Source organism: Chiroxiphia lanceolata, chromosome 4 (genome assembly GCF_009829145.1).
Source record: "Chiroxiphia lanceolata isolate bChiLan1 chromosome 4, bChiLan1.pri, whole genome shotgun sequence".
Taxonomy (NCBI): Eukaryota; Metazoa; Chordata; class Aves; order Passeriformes; family Pipridae; genus Chiroxiphia; species Chiroxiphia lanceolata.
This window is the reverse complement of record NC_045640.1, coordinates 48,698,952-48,719,917: the sequence shown is the minus strand read 5'-3', so window position 1 is coordinate 48,719,917 and position 20,966 is coordinate 48,698,952. Positions and strand designations below refer to the sequence as shown.

General features: G+C 37.9%; 1 protein-coding gene across 1 annotated transcript; it reads left to right on the top strand.

Annotated features, from left to right (window-relative positions):
• Positions 1-1,082: 1,082 nt before the first annotated feature.
• Positions 1,083-15,206, top strand: LRIT3 (leucine rich repeat, Ig-like and transmembrane domains 3). Its single transcript, XM_032686106.1, has 3 exons — positions 1,083-1,536; positions 9,701-10,006; positions 11,043-15,206. The coding sequence occupies exons 1-3, from the start codon at positions 1,083-1,085 to the stop codon at positions 12,107-12,109; spliced, it is 1,827 nt and encodes a 608-aa protein (XP_032541997.1). The 3' UTR covers positions 12,110-15,206.
• The last annotated feature ends 5,760 nt before the right edge of the window (positions 15,207-20,966 follow it).

The window sequence follows — 20,966 nt, the reverse complement described above, 5'->3', positions numbered from 1 at the left end:
TGTACTTGGCAAATAGCTACTCTAAATCTTCATTTTTTGCAGAAGGCAATTTCTTTCTGCTCCTTGATTTTCCAACTGCTCTAATGTCCTTTCCATTTCTACAAACTACTTAACTACTGTAAAGTGGCTCTGATTTAAATAAAATACAGTAGTTTGTTATTTTTTTAACCTAGAGTAAATCATGTAATTTTTGATAATAAGGAGGTTAATTTGAAATGTGGTGACCTGGTATTATCATGTCAATTTTAGGAGGTACTATTTGTCATTGCTACTTACTGTCACAGCCTATTGGTATAAAACTGCATGAGGAAAAAGTAAAATAGAGGAAGAATCTAGAGAAAAGGGGGAAAAAATTAGACTTACTGAGGGCAGGGGAATCTTCAAGCTAGTATGTGCAAACAATATAACCCAAAGAAATGAAAAAGTATACTGACACCTGAAAATGCTGAGAAATCCATTTCACTGAAATCAATCGGAACAGAAAGTTCTTAGCATCTCTACAAAGGAAGTAATTCATAAGTAGACATCAGAAAGAGAGAGAGAAAGCTCTTCTTTACTCAAATATGCTTTGGTATATTTTGAATTATCAGTCCATTCTGAAAGGTAAGTATAGAAAATACTTTTAATCTTTATCATACAGAAAAATTAGATTAGTAATCCTATATTCTGAATTTTAGTAAATTAGATGGTATGCAGTTCCCACCTGAGATACATGCATGCATTATTCCTTATACAAGGGCTTCTGTTTTTCAGTTGTCAATAGAGTGAGGGATGCACAGAGGATGGTGCTTACATGCTTTAGAATAAAGCAAATCTAGATTTCACGTGAAAGAAGGATCTTTTCTGTTTTGTATTCTTTTTCTCTTTAGAGACTGCATGTTTGTGGAGTTTGTTCAACTTTTAAATGAAGAGGGTTGTCCTTCATTTCCATGCTCTTTATTCTGGTAGTAGTGTTGCAGAAAGTAATAGCATTTGCATTTAACTCTGAAATTCAAATTTCTGATAAATAAATGCCAGTATCTCTCTCCTTTTCTTTTTTCTTTTCCCCTGGTGCTAGGTCTGTACTCTGTAATGATCCTGACATGTATGAAATCCCTGTGAATGTTCCTGTGGATACTGTAAAACTTCGAATAGAGAAAACTGTCATACGAAGGATTCCAACTGAAGCCTTTTACTACCTAGTAGATCTCAAATACCTGTGGGTAACTTACAACTGTGTAGCCAACATTGATATCAGCAGCTTTTATAACTTGAAACTACTGCATGAGTTACGGCTGGATGGTAATCTGCTCTCGACTTTCCCTTGGGAATCACTGGCAGAGATGCCCAACTTACGGACTCTTGATTTACACAACAATAAAGTGACCAGCATTCCCGCTGATGCTGGCCGGTACCTGAGAAACCTCACCTACCTGGACATATCCAGCAACAAGCTAACCACCTTGCCATCAGACCTGATGGACATCTGGCCCCCCTTCTCAGGAACTGTCCTGTCCAAGAACACAGACATTCTGGTGACACAGAGAGTCATTTTGGGTAAGTTAAACAGCCTCTCTTATTCCTTATTAAAATGTACCTAAACGTTAAATCGCAAGTGAGAGCAGATGGGGGACCAGCCTGGGATTCAGGAGAGTGGGTTTTATCCAGGTCAGTCTTCTGGTTTGCTCTGTGATTATTTATTTATTTATTGTTGGTGACAGAAAACCATAAAACTAAGATAGTGACCTCCATGTATGTTGATATCTCACGATTATAAAACTTGAGAGAATCCAGTCTACTGGAATACAGGCCATATGGAGAATTCGGTAGCCATACAAGTGCAGGACTTACACAGTGTTTCTGGTGACATTTCTGTCATCTCTGTATGTGTTCTCAACTGCGAGCATCTCCGTTTGTGGCTGTTTTTTCCCAATGGCTCACAAGCCAAGCAAGTAGCTAGGAGTTGATGCTCATATAAAGCCTGTCCTGTGACACAGTGTTGCAGACAGTGTTGGTGACTCAGAAAAGGGCAACTCTGCTCTCTCCAGGACCCCTGTTGACCTTGCATTGTTTTAAAGGTAACTGATTATCCTGAAGTTTTTCCCAATTTACATATTGAATATGAGAGAGAGTAGGAAACTGATCCCTACAACTTAAAGGTACTTTTTAGAATTTTTGAGGCAAGTATATAAGAATGATTTGGTCACACCCTGACTTTTTAAATAATTTTATCCATCTCTCTATAGTACAATTATATCAGTTCTATTTGTGGCTTTGTGCTGTATCTTATGCTTTCTACTTCTTAGTCTTACAGGTACTCCCTTTCTCCCCTGCAGTCTCAGAATTTAGCTGGAACAGTTCTATCAACAGTGTTGTTTTCTGTCACTGTTTACATATAAGTGCTTGTTTTGACTTTTTTTGTAGTGTAGCAAGCGGAAGGGAGGAAAACCAGCTGACTGTCTCTACTGCAGTAGTTCTATAAGCACTGGTAAAGATCAGCTCTGTATTGTACTGCCTAGTATTTCCAATTTCTTGATTGAAAGCCCCACTATTCAGTGTTATTTTGTTCAGCTGTTTTGTTTCACAGCAGAAGCTGCAGTTTGAAACTCTCATTTAAATGAGATTTTATATAAGTGACTTAATAGATGCAAGTAAGCTGAACAACTTATATGCATGCAAATTGTAGGTCTGCAGCATTAAAGGATCTTTGTTTATTCGGGATTAAAAAAAAAAAAAAGAGAGAAAGCTGTAAAAGTAAGTCCATCTCAGTACTCCTTTCTCTGTCCCCACACTGAAGGCTACAGGAGGCAGTAAAGTAAGAGCTGACTGTGCTGGATCTAATCCTCCTCGTGATCTGATGAGGGAGTCCCAGGGGTTAATTGGTTTCCTTGTCTTACAGGGCCCTCACCACTTAAAAAATAAACCAAAAGAAACTAAAAAAACCCCAAAACACCACACCCTCCTAGCATCCCCTTCCACCTCCCACCCCCGCCCCGAAAAAGAAAAACAACAAACCAACGCAAAGAATAAACACCAAAAAATCCTAAAACCACACACACACTTCTCTCTTCCCCTCACCCCTGGCAACCATCTGCATGCTTCCTTAGTGCAGGCACATTGCCAGCCTCCTCTAGTCCTGGAAAACCCTCTAGTGCCAGCATTGAGTTCTCTAGAGACCTGGGATGTGACCTTTGGACCGTTTTCTGTTATGAACTACAAATGAGTTTTAACACAGATCTCCAGAGGGGCACACACACTGAGTTTAAACAGCACCTTGCTTCTCTTTTATTTTTTACTGTTAGGTGCTAAGGAAGGTGCTGTGCAGCCATTACAGATTTGTATCTGAGAATGCAAAATACCAGGTAGTACTTTTATTGTGTTGCGTTGAATAAATCTACCTTATGTAAGCTATGAATTAATTAGCTGAATTTTTTTTTGTCGTTGACATCATAGCTTTCTGATGAGTATATCCCAGTGAAGACAGACAGCGCTTGCTACATAATAAACTCTGTAGTGAGTAAGACAGTCCCCTTCCTCTGGAGATTTGACAGTGCAAGGTTCTTTATGTCATGGGTTATTTTGACAAATTTACTTAGTCTTCACTGAGTGCTAGTTTTGTTATGTGTATTGCAAGTTGTAGTTACAGCACTCACACTCACGGGCACTGTTGATGGACTGCTACAAAGCAGTTGTTTTTCAGGAATGAATGGCTGACAGAAACTATCAGGCTAGAAAGATCACTTAGGAGTTGAGATGTCTCTGTAATGCTCCAACCATCTCTAAAGAGAAGTTGGCTTGTCTCTGACACTCCTGTCTCTATGCGGCTTGTTGGAGCCTGAGGGAGAAGAAATGTATCCCATAGATTTTCTCCGCCTCCTCTGAGCTGGAGATAAAGATCACAGAGGTATGTGATTGGGAAGGATCACATAGGATACAGATCCAGAGGAACTGAGCCCTTCTGGTAAAGTCATAGCTGTTCTTAAAGCCTGTGTCCAGACCACCCCCATAGCCTCCTGTGGTAACCTCCTCCAGTGCTTATCTATCAGGATAGTGAGAAAGTTTCTCTTAATATCTAACCTCAATCTCCCTTACTACAAACTAAGCTGATTACCTCTTGTCCTATAGGAGATGGACATACAGAAAAACTAATTACCATCTTTCACAGTAATCTTTCATGTTTTCCTTCCCTGTTTGCCATCCTAACTAATCACACAGATTTTTTTTTTCACCAGTTTCTAATATAGTTAATATAATGTGAAGGCTTTTTTTGACTGGTGGGGGGTTTTTGTGTTTGTCTTTTTTGGAGGAGGAGGTGGGGGGTGTTTCTCATTTTCTACCATAGCTCCTGTCTCCCTTTGGACTCTTTTGGGTTTTAAAAAAACATGTCTCCTAAAATGTGATGCCCACAATTTCATGCTTTCATGCTTTTGATGCTCAAGACTGTCCTATGTACTTCAGCTATTCTCTGTGAGAGCATTCAACCTGACCTATGTACCTACTTAGAATGGTAACTGCAGCCAGAACTCTGCTAGAAGATGGAACCCAGAACAAACAAATACTGTTTTTGTCTAGTCAGGGAAACAGCAACCACATTCTAATTAGTGTAAGCAATTGTGGCTTGAGCTGTCATCTCTCCTGGTTCTGGCAAGATAAGATTGCCACTTGTATTTCATTAATAAGATCAAAACCAGCAAAGCCCCAAATTCGGATGTTTGTGCATATGTATTTTTTAACACCAGCAGGCAATTTTATCTTCAGTGTCTTCACTGAGCATCAAGAAGGTTGCAGGTAAAAGAAAGTTCAGGTTCCTCATGTTTTTTTCAAGGACTCTTGGAGGAGCCAAAGACTACTGCCAGGGGACTGACATGTTAGCATCTCTTTATTGCAGTTCATAATCTCTGCACTAAGAGGTTTGGATTTTTTTAAATACCTCCCTCTGTGTGATGTTCCTCTGTGTGTGCACTGTGCTAAATGAAAGTGGGTTAGGGAATGATTCCTGGCCTTATGGCCAAGTGGCCCACTCTGGTTCTCATCCAGTTTAGGCCAGCTCTCTTTAAAGCTGGCTGTCCATTCCACACTTTGTAATACTTAGCCCTTGGTTCTCTGTGGGCTCTACAGGACACTGCAGTGACTCTGAAATATAATCCCATGAATCAGGGGTGCTTTTCCTTTGCTCTAACCTGCCTGAAGTAATGTGGGAATTGCATTCAAACCATACAGCTGTGCTCTTGTAATATAAAATAGCAGGGGTATGTTGTATGCCTTATGGAATGATAGGGTGATAGAATAGTTAGGAGGTGCAAAGCCTACTGCACTTACATTGGGGGCAACAACAGGACAGAGAGAGCCACCCTTGGTGTGGTGTCTTCCATAAGCCTTTCAGGGAGCAATCCTTGGAGTGCAAACTGTCCCTGGAGCTACGTCTGGCTTTGTCTTGGAAAATGCCCTTTGGAACAGCTCAAAATAAAGCCGTGGAGTGAGCCGACAATTAAGCAGTGCAAATGATCGAGGGAGCAGTGTGTGAGTTCTGGCCCTCTCTTGGTTACCTCTGGAGCCATAGCCTAATACTTTGATCCAAATCACAAATGAGTTTCAGCACTGGCTGCTGTACACAGATTGACATTTCTGGTGTGAATGATGGCAATAGTATTTTCCATATTGTGTACTCCGATGAGTCACTGAGAGGAATAGAGGAATCCAGGATTTGGTAGAGTGGCAGTTAGATGAGATCTTGCCTCTGTTGCATGTAGAGGTGCCAAAAATTTGGAATGCTGCAGGTCCCTCAGGCTCCCAGCTTGGCCATTGGATAGATACCTCTTTTCCTGAATATACTCCCTAGCAATTGCCCTGTGCAGAAAATACTGCAACACAGTGTTGGACGTGGACTGTACTGTTTAGAACCATGGACCAAAATTTGCAGCTTCAGTGGGAAAGAGCCTTGGTTGGGTTGGCCCAAGCTGTGGTGAAAATGTCTGTCAGCTCAAAACTTGAATATTTTGCATCTTGCCATTTTGCAGCAACTGAAAAGCAGTTACACAAGTTAAAGTCTGAGTCTGGTTACTGATTTACAAAGTAAATTTTGCTCATAGCTATTTCAAATGCTAAAGTCCATATTGACACAGCACGGGGAAAACACTGCTTACTGAGAAGACTACAAAAATGTGCATGGACATATACATGTATTTGCTGTTGTGCATGCAAGCATGCATATAAATGTGTGACAGTAAATATAAAATATGCTAAATCTAGAAAGAGAAAGGTTTTTAGAGCAATTTAGTATTTAATGTTAAAATAACACTGCATTGGTATATTGCAATGCATAAATATTTATCAACGTTTGTTTTGCCTTGGCTAGTATTTCTTTCTCAGATCAACAAACTGCCTTAATATTTCTACAAAAGAATTCAGCATTCATAAAGACTTTCACCAAAAACATGTGCCATTGGAGACTTACTATTTTTATTTTTTGCTTCTTAAGTAATTAAGGGGATTCCATCTTATTCCTTTAATAAAGTTCCCTATTCTTTTCAATTTTCTTAATTTTTTCCTTTTTAAATTTTTTCTGTATTCTTTCACATGTTTGTTCTCACTTCTACCATCTTGTAAACACAAGCTGTTAAATTTCAGAATGCCCCTTGTAGTTTGGAAACTAGGTTTACATCCACATTTCTGTTCTCTTCAATATCTAACTGAAATATAATCAAATTCAGTGTTTATCTTTGCTTCCAACTCATAGTGCTTTTCTCTTTTCATTTTGGGAATTCACATGACTTGATGCTTTACAATGGCTAAAAATAATGTGAATGCTGTCAGATATCGGCAAGGCACAGGTAAATAGAAGGAATGTGCTGTGGAGGCAAGGAAGGAACTCCTGTAGCTGTATATGTTATCTGTATTTATGTAAGTCCTGCATTTTAGCCAGTTCCACTGTGAAGCACGATGGATGGGGGAGATGAGCTGGCTAACTGGTATAACTCTCGCTTTGCACTACACACAGAAGTAGAGTCTTCTGAGACTGCAGCTTTACTCTGAAGTTAAAACCAGGATTTCAAAATGACCTGAGATGGCCAAACCTGTGTCCCAGACTGGACTAATCAACCATCCAGTCTAAGCACTGTTCATCTTTGCTTCATCGTTCCTTTTATTTTGTCAATTTCTGAATCTTAATTTAACAACTTTGGGTTTTCTTCAGGGCACTGCAAGAATAAGAAAACCATATCTGTATAAATATTAGGAAAAGTTCCTTCACTGAAAGGATGTTCTGGGGAGTGGTGGAGTCACCAGCCCTGGAGGTATTTAAAAGACATATAAATGTGGCACTTAAAGACATGGTTTAGTGCTGGACTTGACAGTAGTGGGTTAACGGTTGGACTTGATGGTCTTAAAGGTCTTTTCTAACATAAATCATTCCATGATTCTATTTCAATAACAACTTTTGAGCACTTTGAGTAGGTTAGAAACAATAATAAACCTCTTCCTTTCCTGCAGTAAAGTTTGTAGGATGCAGAAAGCTGGCAGAAATATTTTCTGTATCATTTAATGTAACGGAGAATCTCCTGCCTAGTATGTGGGAGGGGAGCTCTGCTGATGCTGCAGATCTGTCCTGATTAATGCTGTGGGCCCAGAGTTCCTGCTCTGCTCCCTGCTTGAAGCACAGCTGACCCCTGCTTCTGTCCTCTGAATAGCACAGGGGCCATGCCAGGAGTTCAGAAGCATTTTTCACATGCAGTCTTTGCTATAGAGGAACTTCAGCAGTTGAGGCCCCTTGTTTCATGGGAATCCTGCTTTCCCTCTTATACCTTAGGAGAGTTCAATATTCAAATGCTCATATAGTCTATTTCTAAACAGAGTGAGGAAAATTGACCCCTTATAAGCAAGTGAGAATGAAAAAAAAAAAAAGAATATTACAGGAGTATTTTCTCTAACTACAAGCTTCCCTAATTGAAAAGATGAGCAAAACTAATTACATGCATGTGCTTGATTGAGCAGAATTTTTATAAGCACAAAAAGCTGATGTGCCTAGATATGGAAAACACACTTGGATGACATCTCTTTTCCTTGTGAATTTATGTGTGAAGATATTAGGCAAAATTTTTATATTTTGGAGGTGTTTGGGGTTTTTTTGTTTGTTTGTTGGTTTGGTTTGGTTTTTGTTTGTTTGTTTTTTTGTTTTGTTTGTTTGTTTTGTTTGGTTTGGTTTTGGTTTTGGTTTTGTTTTTTAGGAAAAGCAGTTCTCGTACAGTTTCCTTGACTTCTCCTTCTCTGTTCTAGCAAGCAATAAGTAGTGAATAGATGTAAAATCTCTTCTGTCTGGAAGGAGTGAAATTGGATTGTGATGTCAAAGTCACGGAATCTCTTCAGGTCAAGTCTTGTTTTAAAGAGTGAGGATTAATTGAGGTTCACCACAGTTTTAACCAATCACTACCATTGTGCTTAAAATAACCTAATCTTGGTCTGGTGATAAAAGGAAGCAGTAGTTAATTATTCATGTATTCTTTCATCTGTACGTTTTTTCAGAACAAAACAAAGCATTTTTCCATTAGCTGTTTTGATAATTCTTAACAATACACACTGAACAATAATAGCAGGTGTTTCAGGCTTTTTTTTTTTCTTTTAATATTGGTTTGACTTTTCTGTTGTGCTCATCAGTAAATTAAATAGGGAGGGGTTCTTACATACCATCCCTTGTTTCAGACCGTATTTATTATTAGTACTCAGATGAGAAAGGTATGCCCAAAAGTATAAGTCCAATGAGAAAATATTTGAATACATGAATGACATGCTGTGTGGCATTTTACCTGGTGAAGTCACTGTTGCTCTATGAAGGTCAACATAGTGGAGTAATAGATACCAGCTGAGGATTTAGATTGATATTCCTTAGAAATGGGTATTTTCTTTCAACATAGTACGTTCACAAAGGTGGAGAAGCCTCTCACTCAAAGACTGGAATCAAGAAGCAAATGTTATGGCCTCTGACAGAAGAGAGAGAGAGTTCTTGTGTGCCCTCATAAAAATATTGTAGTCATCAGGGGGTTTTGCGGTCCTTCTTATTTTCTACTCCTCTGCTATTCTTTTTATGAATATATTGCAAAGGCTGTACTAAATTGAAGCCAGACTTCTAACAATATTGTTATTTAGTTCAGAGCCAGATAAGAATTTTATTGACCTAAAACTTTAGCTTTTATCCTTTTTTTTTCAAGGGACAGAGATGTTGACGTAAGCTCTAAACCCTTAAATCATCATGTTCTCTGCAAGCATTGAGAAAAGGGTCCTAGAAGATCAAGATGTAAAAGCCCAAACAAGGACCAAGAGCAGAGGAGAGTGACAGGAAACAATAGTCCTGAGAAGCTGTCTTTCCAGAAGGCACAGGCAGGTTAAAATGTATTGTCAGTCTTAAGACATCTTTTCAAAACATTTTTCCTAGATAAATAGTAAAGTTAAGCAAAGGTAGTGCTACTACATTACTATACTCCTGTAAACTTATGTGAAGAAAAGGTCTAGCTTAATAAACATTCACACTGTTCTTCCTCACCTCTGAAAATACTCCCTCACCAGTCAGCTGAACAAAAAAGACAAATTGAAAGAGAAAAGATTAACTCAAAATAGGTCCACAATTGTCCTTGATTGTACTTTGCGGTAGTCATGCATCACACTGTAATCACAATATCCATATATTGCCTGACAACATTTTTTTCTTCCCCCTCTTTCCTCCTTGCTTCAGGTTTTCAGGACAACCCATGGTTCTGTGACTGCCGCATTTCAAAGCTGATTGAATTTTCCAAAATTGTGGACAGCTCAGTTGTGCTTCTTGATCCATTGATTTCGTGTAGTGGACCTGAGAGCCTGGCGGGAATCTTGTTCCAGAGAGCTGAGTTAGAGCAGTGTCTTAAACCATCTGTGATGACATCAGCAACAAAAATCACTTCCCCTCTGGGAAGCAATGTTCTGCTGCGCTGTGATGCGACTGGGTACCCAACACCACAGCTTACCTGGACTAGGTCAGACAATATACCAGTGAACTATACAGGTACAATTGCTCTTTTATAGAAAATGGGAGAGCCAAACATTTTTGGGTTGCTTGTGCTTTGAGATCATTGTAATGAGTAACAATGGACCGTGCATTGCCTCAAGTTGGCAATTGTATCTATGCAACAGCTGTTATGAAATTCTTTGTCTAGTTCTTGGTCTTAACAGGTCCATCAGGCTGTTTTGATTCTGGATGTGGTGTATAATAACAATGTGTATGGAAGGGAGAAATGCATGAAACAGGGGAAGGATAAAGAAAAATGGAGATTGGGTTAGTTGGGCCCTAACTCAGAAGCTGAAAAGCAGAAAGGAGAATTTGTTGCTGAAATTTCTGTTTTGTTTCAAAATGTTCTTGTTAAAAAATCCATTACTAAGCCACTTAAATCTCAGCTTTGTAAACAGAGGATTTTCCAAATTCATGTTTTCTACGTTATTTGCAAATTTTGCAAGGCTGTCATTATCTGATATCATTCTAGCTGCTGTGACAAATATTTATGTAGTAACTTAAAAGTAAAAATTATTTCTTGCTAATGCCAAGTGGTTAGCAGTTATCATAGGTCTGAAGAAGGTAATAGTCCAGAGTACTGAAATATCTTAAGATAAAGGTAATTCCCAATAGTGTTCTAAATGGCCAGTATGGTCAGCGTGACTTGAAGTCAGTGAGATGTATTTAAGAGTCAATAGCAGCTTTAAGACACTTGATTTTGCTTTATGTAGTTTTGTTTTACTTAGTGAAACTGCAAATTATGTTGTAACTACTCCAAACATTCATTTTCATTTTGACCCAAGCTCATCACTTTTATTTAATAATATAATATGACCGGGAATTCCATAGTTTGTGTTGGGAGTTTGGTTTGGTTTGGGGGCTTTTTGTTGGTGGTGCTGGGGTTTTTTTGTTTGTTTGTGTTTTGTTTTTATAAGTTTAATATATGTGATTCCTTCTGGCAGAAATAACATAGGGGAAGAAATAGTCTAATAATGTTTACTTTCTCTTTAGCTCCCATTCATAATGTTTTACTCTTTGCATTTTCCTGTAGTAATTCAAGAAACTCCTGGAGAGGGTGTCAGATGGTCCATAATAAGCTTGACAGGAATTTCATACAAGGATGCAGGAGAATACAGATGTAAAGCCAAGAACTTGGCAGGAATGTCAGAAGCTGCTGTTACTGTCACAGTGGTTGGTGTAGTTACTACAACTGTGTCACCACAGAAGTATGGAAGGAAGCAAGAGGCTGAGAGACAGAATACAACTCAGGAGGAATCCAAACAGGAACCCGAGATGACAACCACACCCCTTGCCACAACACCGAGCACAACCACAGCACTGGTTAGCACTGAAAGATCAACGAGCATCACATTTGCTGACAAGAAGCAACCCAGGCCCATGTTTGATGGAAAGAAAAATTCAAAGGCTGTGACAAATGGAAACAAAAAGCAGACTGGGGAGATAAGCAAGAAAGGTGAGGACACTCCATTGAATACAGCGGGTATGCCTGAGCAAAACATCACTGTGAAGAATCTAAGAGTGATCAGTGAAACTGATGAAAGAGTGACCTTAACTTGGAAAACTGTCAATGCCACAAGCAACTCCGCAGTGACTGTATTGTACTCCAAATATGGTGAGAAAGATATGTTGCCTCTGAGCACTGACTCTAACAAAAACAGAGTCACAATTGATGGTTTGCAACCTAGTACTCAATATATGGCATGTGTCTCACCCAAAGGCGTGCCACCTACAAAAGAACAGTGTGTTATTTTCTCCACTGATGGGTTAAATGATGAAAGCAGTTCTGAGTTTTCTATTCTGATAGTGGCCAGCAGTGCAGCATGTGTGGTTGTTTTACCTTTGATATTTTTTTTACTCTACAAAGTTTTAAAACTTCATATGAAACCAAAAAGTGCAAAGGAAGCTGACCTTGCAAAAGAAACCTATGTGAAATTTGAAACACTATCTCTGAAACCTCGAACAGTGAGTGCAGGAGAGCAGCTCTGGGCACGGAGGTACACCGATGAGTCAGAAAGACTTCTCCTTTGCTCTAGGTCAAGCATGGATTCTCAAATGACCTTCAAAAGTGAGGGTTCTAGGTCAGAGTATCTGTGTTGAACATGAGTGAGGGTGGAAATGGAATAAACAATAGGTAAAATTATTCCAAAATGATGATACTGCATCTGGAAGCAGGTTGATGCTAAGTCATGGTCAGAATATGATATCTGATATAATACAGTCTACTGGATGTGTAGAGTGGTGGGTAGGAGGGAGAATAGAAGAAAAATATTACCTGTTTATTTTCTTTTTTAATGTTTGTGACTTTGGATGTGAAGGCATGATGTTCTTCAAAAGATAAATACAACTTTGAAATGGTTTCCTGGTTAAAAATATTCTATTTCTTGTTTTAATTAAAATGTTCTGTTTTCTCTCATTTTAACATATGATGTCCCAATTGCATGTATCAAACACTAATCACAATCTTCATGAAAGTGATGTACTTAAAAATAGAAGGAAAATAATTTAAACTACTTCTATTGTGGTCAAAACTTTATTTGAAAATACAAGTTTTTTCTGACATCAGCTTGTGCTTTGAGACGTCATACAGGTCTGTTTGTACAGTATCTTGGATTGAAAGTGTTCTCAGGTCAGTGAAGACTGAAGCTATGTAGCCACAGTGTATGGGCTCTTGAGAGGTACAATACACATCATGTTGTCATTTTGCAGGTGCTGTTGCAAAGGGCAAAGAAACTTCTTTAGTATTCTGAAGCTCAGATAAGATATCGTGAGTAACTCTGAGAGAGATACTAGATAATCATGTTATTTTACATCAGATGATCTTTTTGCAAAATCTCAGCCTTAGAATTTTCTTGGATGCATCTGTCTATATACCTCAATTTCAGAAATCTGTACAGAAAATTTCGTGGTACTGTGTAATGCCACACGCACTCTTATAGGACTTTATATTACACAGATATTGCACAATATTATGTACTATGCTTCAGTAATATAATACATTTTGAGATACAGTAAGAGGAGGTTTCGTCCCCAGGTCATGCTGGGTGTGAGGTTCAATGAGCACAGTGAAAGTTAATTGTGAACGTGCTTCCTAATGTTTAAAAAATCACGAATTAACAGTAACGATGAATTCAGAGTTGCCTATTAATGATAACAATGAATTGTCTATTCTGAGGCTGCTTTTTGGATGCCTGAAGTAAATAACAGAACTTTTATTGTTTTAGATTCAGATATTATGGTTAGAAGTATGTATGAATTGTGAACCACAGTTTTTCCTAAAAATTGCAACTGTGTTGTTTTCTTGGACCTTTCTATGCCTAGAGGAACTGTTTGTTTTGCTAGGAAATAGGAAATTGTAGTTTTCCAGAGGGAGAAATATTACTCAAAGCTACAAACCAAAGCTTAGTTTGTCAACTTCAAAACAGTGGCATTTTTCAATGTCACTAGTGTAGGATTAAATTTTGCCTACTGGAATGCTGATGAGCTTATCTTGTAAGGCATAGATTAGTGAGAGGAAAACACTTTGTCAAAAAGCGTCCAACATAAAATCATGGCAGGAAATGAACACGCTGAAAAACCTCCATAGTATCTACACAATGGTGTTCAATGACCAGGACTAGCAGAATGAGTATTTGAGACTTTGGGAGCAGTAGTAAGGAAGCAGATGAGATGTTCAAAAGTGCAAAATTAGCTTACCTGCTTAGAATTCACCTTGGTGTTCCTTTTCATGGTACTAGTATGTGTGGTTAAAAATCAATCTTTGTTTGTTTTCAATTGATAATTTTGACTGCAGTGAAAATGATTTTAGTCTTCTAAGTGGAACATTTTACTTTGTCTTTTTTTTTTTTAATTTAGAATTTTTTTAGGGGAAGCAGATTCTTTTTGTGTCAAAATCAAGTTTCGTCTGACAACCAGTTAATGATAAACTGAGATTTTAACAGGATCTGAAGTGTTTAAATATTTGCCTTCTTTCCTCCTTACAGATAGTATAGCTGGTAGTTGAAGATGTTTCCAATAAAAACCACCATATTTGTCATTAAGGAGAGCAATTGTATTAACATTTATTTTTTAATTCCTGGAGAATATTTGATTTCAGGTTTCAAAGCTCTGCAAGAAACCTGAATCTAGTTCTGGAGTTCAAAAGTGCTATTCACCTGACTTGTAGGTGATGCATCAATATATAGAACTGAGGTGGTGCGCAGTTTGTTTGAGAGAGCTCACTTGTGAATGTAAACCTTTTGGTTTGACTAATCCTGGTGGAATTAGCATGTCCTAAAGTTAGGAATTAATCATGGACTATCAGTATATCAAAGACGGAGTTTATTATAAAGGGCATGTTCTTTGAAGAAAACATGAGATACGTGGTTTTTCCACAGTTCTTGAGACAAAAGAGTTACATAACCCATATGCTTCTGTACCTCATGTCAAAACAGCAAATTTGCTGAGCATTTTTGGCAGCAATTTGATACAAAGGCCAAATCACACAATAAAGGCATGTTCACTGCATTACCCAGGATTGGTTTAACTAAAGAGCTGAAGAAATACTTCTGCTAACAGATGCAATTTTTTACATTGTCAGTTGTTAATGATGTGATATAGATTTTGTCACCCATAATAATTTGTATAATATCTTCTGAAATGCAATACTGAATCAATCATCACTATGAATAATGATGACTATAGTCTATATTTGCCTGGTAGGAGAATTTGTAGAGGATTTAATCGAGGTTTATGTGTCGCCTTTCATATATTTTGCACTTTGTTAGCTCAGTTCATCCTGCTTTTCACCAAAAGGTTAGACCTCTTTTTATACATTACCTACAATGGGTGTGTCAAAATTGGATGGCAAATGAAATAACTGAGTAATGTGAACTGAATTCTAAATAGAGCTCACTTTTACTTAGAGCTTTAGTGGGCCTTAGTACTTAACATACTTATCCGTAATCTTGGCTTCAATGTGCACTTACTAAGCCAAACTTAAGGCATCCGTGCATCTATTTTAGTCCTTGCCATTGCTCACAGTGGATTTTGTATTCCTTGCACTATCATCAGATTCTCATACTTTTCTCAGACAGAAGATTAATTTCATGTATACCATGAAAATGTCTGTAATAGCAAAACCATTCAGACTTGGACTACATCTAAGAGGCTAAACAAAGGACATTTTAAACTCATTACCTTTTCAAAGAAGTAATTAAAATAGAAGCTGTTTCGATGTGAAAATAAAAAATTGTTTTTATACAAGACACTGTGTTTGCCTGACCCTTTTGTCTTTGTTTATAGCTTTAGAAAACATGTGATGAGTGTAGCTATGGGGACAAGAAGAAATATAAAAAGAAATGAGAATACAAAAAGAAGGCTGAGAAACAACAGAAGGGTAATATCCTAGAGAATGCCGTGACTGTGTGCCACAAAGTCTTTTGCTTGCAATTCTGCTGAGTACATGACAAGGGTGCTGGGGCATCTGCAGACAGGTAGCTGTAAAAGGACGGATGAAGATGCTGCCACCTTATTGCAATGATTGGAGCTCTACATGTGCCCAATTTCAACAAGGTGGGGGGGCAGCTATAAAATTGGAGTGTGGAACAAAGGCACCAGGGGAATTTGAAAAATGTACTTGAAGCTGTTCCTAAAGTCTGCCTGTGTCCCAGTGAAAGCTGTGAAAGCTTTTTGGAGGACACTGTCTTTAAACTGAAAAAAGGGAAGCAAGCAGCTTATGAAGGTATTGCAAGAAAGAGAGGGGCATGCATCAACAGCAATTCCGGCTAGCCTGTGAAACCCGGATATAATATACTATCATCCATTGTGATCTATGATTTTCTTTTGAAAATAACCAATTTGTTAGATTTGTGGCTAGGAGGTAGACCAATTTGAATTTCCTTCATGGTCCCAGATAAGATTTCAAAATTAACCTTTTTTAAATTATTTTATTGGGTATAGACTGGAAACATGGTGACCTGGAGACATGCTGACCTGGATGCCTTCTGTCACAGAATTCATTGCATTGTTCTAGGTGTAGAAAGCCACAGAAGCTTCAGGTTAGCACAGTCACTTCCCTTTGTTGAATATGAGAAATTTTCAGTAGAATAGATGCTTTCTCTTTTCTTTACAAATCACTGAAATTTTTTTCCTCTGAATTTCAAAGGATCAAAGTTCCCTTCAGAGTGGAGGCATGATTATTGTGTCATTTTTATGTATCTGAAAGACTCTCTTGCTAAACAGTGGGAAAATCAAGCTGAAATATCAGTCTGAAATATCCTGTAGCAAGGAGAGATTTATTTTTTTTTTAAAAAGCTGTATTAATAATCAGTATTCAAGATAGTAATCTTTTCAATCAAAAAATCAGAAAGCAGCTATGAACAGAAGGATATAATATTTCCCAATATAGAAGTAAAAAAATCTGAACTTTTCCCCAATTGTCTATTTTTTATGAAGTAACATCCTAATCTTGTGTTTGGAAAGAATGTGGAATTGCTCAAATTATTGCAGCAAGTTCAGTAACACCTGTCAGGTATATATTTTAAGTATATTGTTCTAACTTCAGGTCTGGTATTTTTGAAAGATGCTTGATTGGCTTAAGAGCATTATGAAAGGCTGACTGTACAAACAACTATAACCAACCTCTCATACTAGTGGAATATCACTTTACTGATGATGTGTGAATATCTACATTTTGCAGAAGATGCTCTGACAAGAAAATACTTTATTCTAAAACATGATGAACAATCAAATATTTGGCACATCTTTTTTAAGGAGGTGTCAAAGGAATTCCGTCATGGTGTGAGTTTGCTTTTTTTTTAATAATGTTCTTTTATGGAAGTGACTCAGGTGACTGAGAGAGGACTTGGTGGAATGCTTATGCCTAGAAAAGCATGTTGTTGAAATGTGTTGTCTTACTCTCTTTTAATACAAGAGAAAGGAGCTTTATGTGTGTGTGTATGTGTATTGAGGGCAGGAATAGAATATTCCAGGGTTGTTGCCTCAGACAGAATTCAAGCAGTTTCTTCTAAGGCTTTTGGTATGGACAGCTGGTACTTGAGAATGCTACTGGACTTGATGGAAAGTAAGAACAATCCAAAATGACAATTACTAGTAGACTCAATGCAACTATAATTTGTTGCTTGCTCAGTCAAGTAAACAAATGCTCTGTTGATATATTTTTAGTCTTTTCATTCCTTTAGACACGTAGTTGTAGGAAACCTTTGGCATCCTCAAACAAATTTTCTAATACTTCAAAAAGTAAACTTATAAACAAATCTCCAGATCATGTTCCTGCTTTACTCTTTCTCACTTATTCTTTCCAGTTCAATATTGTTTTGGAAAAGAGGAACAATATGTATAGTCTGCTTTGTATTATTTTCCAGTCTCTAAAACAATGACACCCTTGTCAAAGGAAACGGAAATTAAATCCAATACTTGTAAGTACCTTTTTCTCTAAGAACCTGATTTAATTAATGATGCTGAAATCTAATGCTATGGGCTGGTCAGATGGACTTCTGAGTCATGTGTCTTGAATTTTATCCTGCTAATATTTCACCAAATGTTTGAGCCTCCAAAAATAACTTGTACCAATTATATTTTTTGTTTCATAGCCCAGTCCCTTGTGTTTAAGAGCAGCCATCTATATAGAGCATGGCAAACTAAATTCACAATAATATTACTTTCTCTTTTGATATTACTTTTCTCTTTTCTTTGTATTTTAAATTTATCCTTACTTGACTTCAGTGTTAAACCAAACTTGAGGTGTACTGCTAGCTTCAGATTGCACGTGAACAGCATTATCCGTGGATATTTTTCCAGAGCATGCTCTCAGATCTTGAGTGACCTGTCCTGGTTTCTCACTGATTGGTTTAAAGAAGAATACTGCTTGGTGTATCTTGTTCTCTAGCATAGAAGTGACATGGTGGAGAGATTTCCTTCTTGGTGAAGTAGGAATGTGAAAACAGGAATCAGAACACTCTTGCTTGTTCTGAGCATCATGCTTCATAGCTGAGGATCAGAGAAAATAATATTCAGAATTTAATTTGCCATGCTCTATAGCTAGCTGCTTGCCATACTCTTATATTATCCTCTTTCTCCTTCTGTGATTTAATTTCCACATGAACTTAAGCACTGCATCTTGCAATTGTGGTGTTTGCCATTGTCTCTAGATTGCATCAGTATCCCCAAAGCTCTCAATTCTTGGAGTTCTATGTCAATCATTCTGAGTTCAGCCAAAAATCTGAGCATAGCATTTTTCAGTAGAGAAGATTGTGCAAAATTACTTCTCAGCATTAGGAGAGGAACTCTCTAGAATGGCAGAGGCATATTTTCATGCACAAAAGTGCTACTTATTTGTTCCTTAGCTTACTTGAGCATTCTTTACTCTTTGACAGAGGAGCAGACATTCCCTTTGGATCGGGTAATCAGGAGCAGAAACAATGCAAACAACGTTTTTCTCAAGCCAGAAAAATAACGGTCTTTGTTCTTGTCAGGCACAGTGATTGAATAGACATTATGTCCAGTAGCTATATGAACTATTTCTTTCAAACTGTAACAGGGACTTCATGAGGAGAGGTAACTAATAAAGTCCCTTGTTTATTGATAGATAAAAGTGACATTTTTCTCATGTCTTTGTCAATGACTTAACTCTAGAGTTTGTCTGAATGTGAATTGATATAGACAAAAGTTTGGCCTGTCACAAGATGATTAAGTTTTCAATTTCTCAGTACTGGAGATTCATGTAGAAATGAAATCTGAATCAAATGACATGAGAGAAAAAATGGTCATTCGTAGAGCTCATTGACCATCATAAGGAAACTAGAAGAATGGTAATGAAAGTTCTTTTAAGGGGTGATCAGCCAAAAAATATGCCAAAAAAAGAAATAATGGTTAAACAATTGCTCTTTTTAAAATAAAAGACTGGAGAAGCCCAGAATCAGCAGATGAACATTTACAAAGGTGGTTGCTACAAGCAGAACATAAATGATAATTTGGTGGTTGGAACAAGAAAGAATAAATTTTAGTGTAACTATCTGTGTGCAAGTCTGCTTTGAAAGAGAGCACTAACTTGGCACCTGATCAAACACAGATTCTAAACTAAGGAAAAGGCTGTGGTGGAGGGGAATGCAGGAGTAACAAAGAAGAAATTCCTGCAGAAAACCTGCAAATAAGATTAAGTAAAACTTTCCTGAACAGTGCACAGTTCCGTGAGTGGAAGGAACTCATTCACTATCCTTGGGCTTATAAAATCATGGGTAAGAACTGCAAGCAGAAAGAATAGTGACAATTGCCCTGTTCCAATAATGGATCCAGGAAAGATCTTCAGTAGAGTTTAGAGAAATCTAGTCTGGGGGACAAAAGACTGTATTGTTGTACATGATTTTTTCCATTATATTTGATATTAATTCAGAAGGTGAGGTAACTGCTTTGCAACAAGATGGGATGGGAAAAAACTAGACTTAGGCTGAAGGAAGGAAAAAGATCGGCTTTCTGAGTCTGATGAGTCTACACAGGAAAGAAGCCACTGGATTGACACCTTTGCCATTAACGGATGCTAACTGAACTGTAAAAGTTAGATGGGCCACATATTAAATGGGAAAAGCTAGAACAGAATTTGATGACAGGTGCCAACTAGAAATGTAGTTGGAGTGAACTTGGACAGCACTGCCTAAATGATTTTCAGTCTTACTGAGTAGAACACTGAAACAGAAGAGAGAAATAAGATGTGTAGGTGATGTACTTTTATTGGATCTGTTATACTCAAAACATATCCTTGCATGTCTTTCTGATTCTTCCCAGTTATAGTAAGCTCTGGGCAGAATGAGTTGACAAAACTTTCGCTATAGGAAGCCCATTACAGTACAAATAACTTGTGATTCACCAAAAGGGCAGGGGGACAGGCCTGGAGGAAGTTGAAGTCAAATGTCACCACCTAAAAATATAACTGAAATGATGAGATTTCTTCCTCTGAATGTCTGGAGTAAATTCCACAAAAGGCCATGCTCTTTATGAACTGCATGATGCCAACCTTGTGTGGGCTGGGGATAAAAACATAGGAATAGGTTCTGAAAAGATGCTCTAAAAGATTTATTGACCACATCTTGGGAACTGACATTTGACAGTGTTTCTGAGCCCACAGCCATTTCAGCAAATGCCAATAGCTCAAGGTTTAGTGGGGTAGTACTCCAGTTACAGTGAGATGAATCCTGTCACACGTTGTTTCAGGCAGTGTTCAGACACCAAGAATAAGTTTGCATAAATAGCGAGAGTGTCTGGTGAGAGGTTGGGAATGCAAGAGATTCAGAAGATGCTTCCACATCTTGATAATTTCAGCAGTGTGACAGGTAGATCATAAGCCACTTGTGGTATTGAGAAAATAGTAATAGACAAAGTGCCCTTTATTAATGTTTTGAATCTATCCCAAAAAATATTATACCAGAAAAGTCTGTAAGGCTGACTGACTGTCTTCAGAAAACCATAGATGACTGAGATTTTCAGCATAGTAAAGGAGCCTCTGGAGATGCAACTGAATGGTCTCCTTTTGTCACTGTACGAATCAGGTGTGTATAAGTAACCACTGATGACCACAGACAAATGAAAACTATCCATGAATTTTTTGAATTGGCCTCAGTAGCCATCAGGGACCTATGTTCTGCCCAGCACTTTTCTGCAAGAGAGAGGAGCTTTTTGTCTATGTGCAGGAGTTTCATAGCAGTTCCACCATCCTCAAAGTTCAGCAGTTTATGAGAAACAGCCCTGCCAGCTGCCATAAAGTCTCCAGTCACAGAACTTAACATATACACTGCCTAAGTAATGATGCTGCAGAAAGCAAAAGTGACTGTCATTCACAAGGTAGCATAACAATTCCTTCTTTGGTGCTGGCTGACTCCTTTTTCTAGTTGTGTAGAAATACTGCTTCTTGGTAACTCTGCAATTCAACTGGTCACAGAAAATTGCTTTGGGTCCAGCGCTCCAA